General features: G+C 57.2%; 1 protein-coding gene across 1 annotated transcript; it reads left to right on the top strand.

The window, feature by feature from the left end:
* Positions 1-226: 226 nt before the first annotated feature.
* Positions 227-1867, top strand: LOC108803666 (E3 ubiquitin-protein ligase TRIM11-like). The gene has a single exon (XM_018575489.1). It carries the CDS (start codon positions 227-229, stop codon positions 1865-1867), a length of 1641 nt encoding a protein of 546 aa, XP_018430991.1.
* The last annotated feature ends 29 nt before the right edge of the window (positions 1868-1896 follow it).

Below are 1896 nucleotides of genomic sequence, written 5' to 3' on the forward strand. Positions count from 1 at the left end.
AGGGGTGTGCCATGGTGTGCGCTCCTTCAGAGATGAGCCTGGTCCCTGGGTTGCCCCGTAGGTGTTTCTTCACCTCTGACACGGAACGTTTATGGCTGCGCGGTCGCGGTGGATCAGATACCTGGACACACCCGGGGCGTGCCGTCTTCTCAGGGCCTCGTAGACGGTGAAACCGGTTTGTCTGGATGTGATAGAAACACTTTTATTTCCTCGCCGGGTTTTACAAATGGCGTCTGCCGATCTGAGTTCCGAGCTGCGCTGCTCCGTCTGCATAGACATTTATGATGACCCGGCGACCCTGCCATGCGGGCACAGCTTCTGCCGCAACTGTATCACGCAGGCGTGGGACCACCAGGGAAAGGGAGACTCCAAGTGCCCGGAATGTAAGCAGATTTATAAGAAGAGGCCGGAACTGAAGACCAACCTGAGGCTCCTTAACATAGCCAAAGCTTTTCTCCAGACGCTGTCGGCGCCGGAGGGGAGCGGGATCTACTGCACCTACTGCGACTCTCCCGTCCCTGCTGCCAAGTCCTGCGTGCAGTGCGAGACCGCCATGTGTGACGACCACCTGAGGAAACACAACAGGGCCGTACAACACGCTTTGATCCCACCAACCGGGTCTGTAAGAGACAGGAAATGTTCCGTCCACCAGGAGATCCTGGACCATTACTGCGCCCAGGACGCGGCCTGCATCTGTGCGTCCTGCAGGCTGGATGGAGAACACGGAGGACACCAGGTGGAGACCCTGGACGAAGCTTCTGAGAAGAAGAAGGAGAAACTCCGCCATGTTCTGGAGACGATGACCGCGAGGAGAGAGGAGGCCGAGGAGAAGGTCCGGAGTCTCCGGGAACACGGGAGAGAGGCGCAGGAACGAGCGGCCGAGGCCACGGAGAGAGTCGCCGCCATGTTCAGAGACATCAGGAGGCAACTGGAAGATCTGGAGAAGAAAGTCCGGAGTGAGATCTCCGGCGATGAAGAGAAGATCTCCCGCTCCGTCTCCAAGATGATCCGGCAACTGGAAACAAAGACCGCCGAGCTGTCCAGGAAGATGCGGCACGTGGAGGAGATGGTGAACGCTGCGGACCCCCTGATTGTCTTACAAGATCACAACTCCGACAGAGGAGACTTTTCTCAGGACAGAGATGATACAAAGATGGAAGCTGTAGGTCACATGACCTTCTCGGACACATTGCATTCGGGTCTTTCAGATTTATTGAGATGTGCCAATATTTTGTTCTACACTCAGGACCCCTCGGACCTCACGCTGGACCAGAACACAGCCGCCAACAACCTCAAAGTGTTACCTACCTTAAGAACGGTGCGATGGTCACATGTGGACCAAAACCATCCCCCCACCCCGGAAAGATTCGAGAAGTATCAGGTGATAAGTGGGAGGAGCTTCTCCTCGGGGCGCCATTACTGGGATGTGGAGACCAGTAGGTCGGGAGGTTGGGGGATTGGGGTGTGTTACCCCAGTGTGGAGCGGAGAGGAGACCAGTCCATCCTCGGGGAGAATGGCGGCTCGTGGTGTTTGCGCAGGTTGTGCTTGTGGAGGTGGTATCAGCAGTATTCCGCCCGGCATGACGGTCACATGACCCAGCTCCCCCACCATGTCGCCAGCGATAAGTTCCGGATCTTTCTGGATTACGAGGCCGGCCAGGTCTCCTTCTACGAGCTGGGTGACCCCGTCCGCCACCTCCACACCTTCACCGCCAAATTCACCGAGCCCCTCCGCGCCGCCTTCTACGTATGGGGGGACTGGTGGTACAAAGACAGCTGGGTGAGGATCAAGAGCCACGCCCAATCCCTGAGCTGGGATCCTGATTGGGTGAATAGCCGTTCAATAGGTTCCACCAACAGCGAGTGAGGCTCCAAGAATCTGAGGACTGTAATGTG

Source organism: Nanorana parkeri, unplaced genomic scaffold (assembly GCF_000935625.1).
Source record: "Nanorana parkeri isolate BGI_ZX_2015 unplaced genomic scaffold, ASM93562v1 scaffold4004, whole genome shotgun sequence".
Lineage (NCBI taxonomy): Eukaryota > Metazoa > Chordata > Amphibia > Anura > Dicroglossidae > Nanorana > Nanorana parkeri.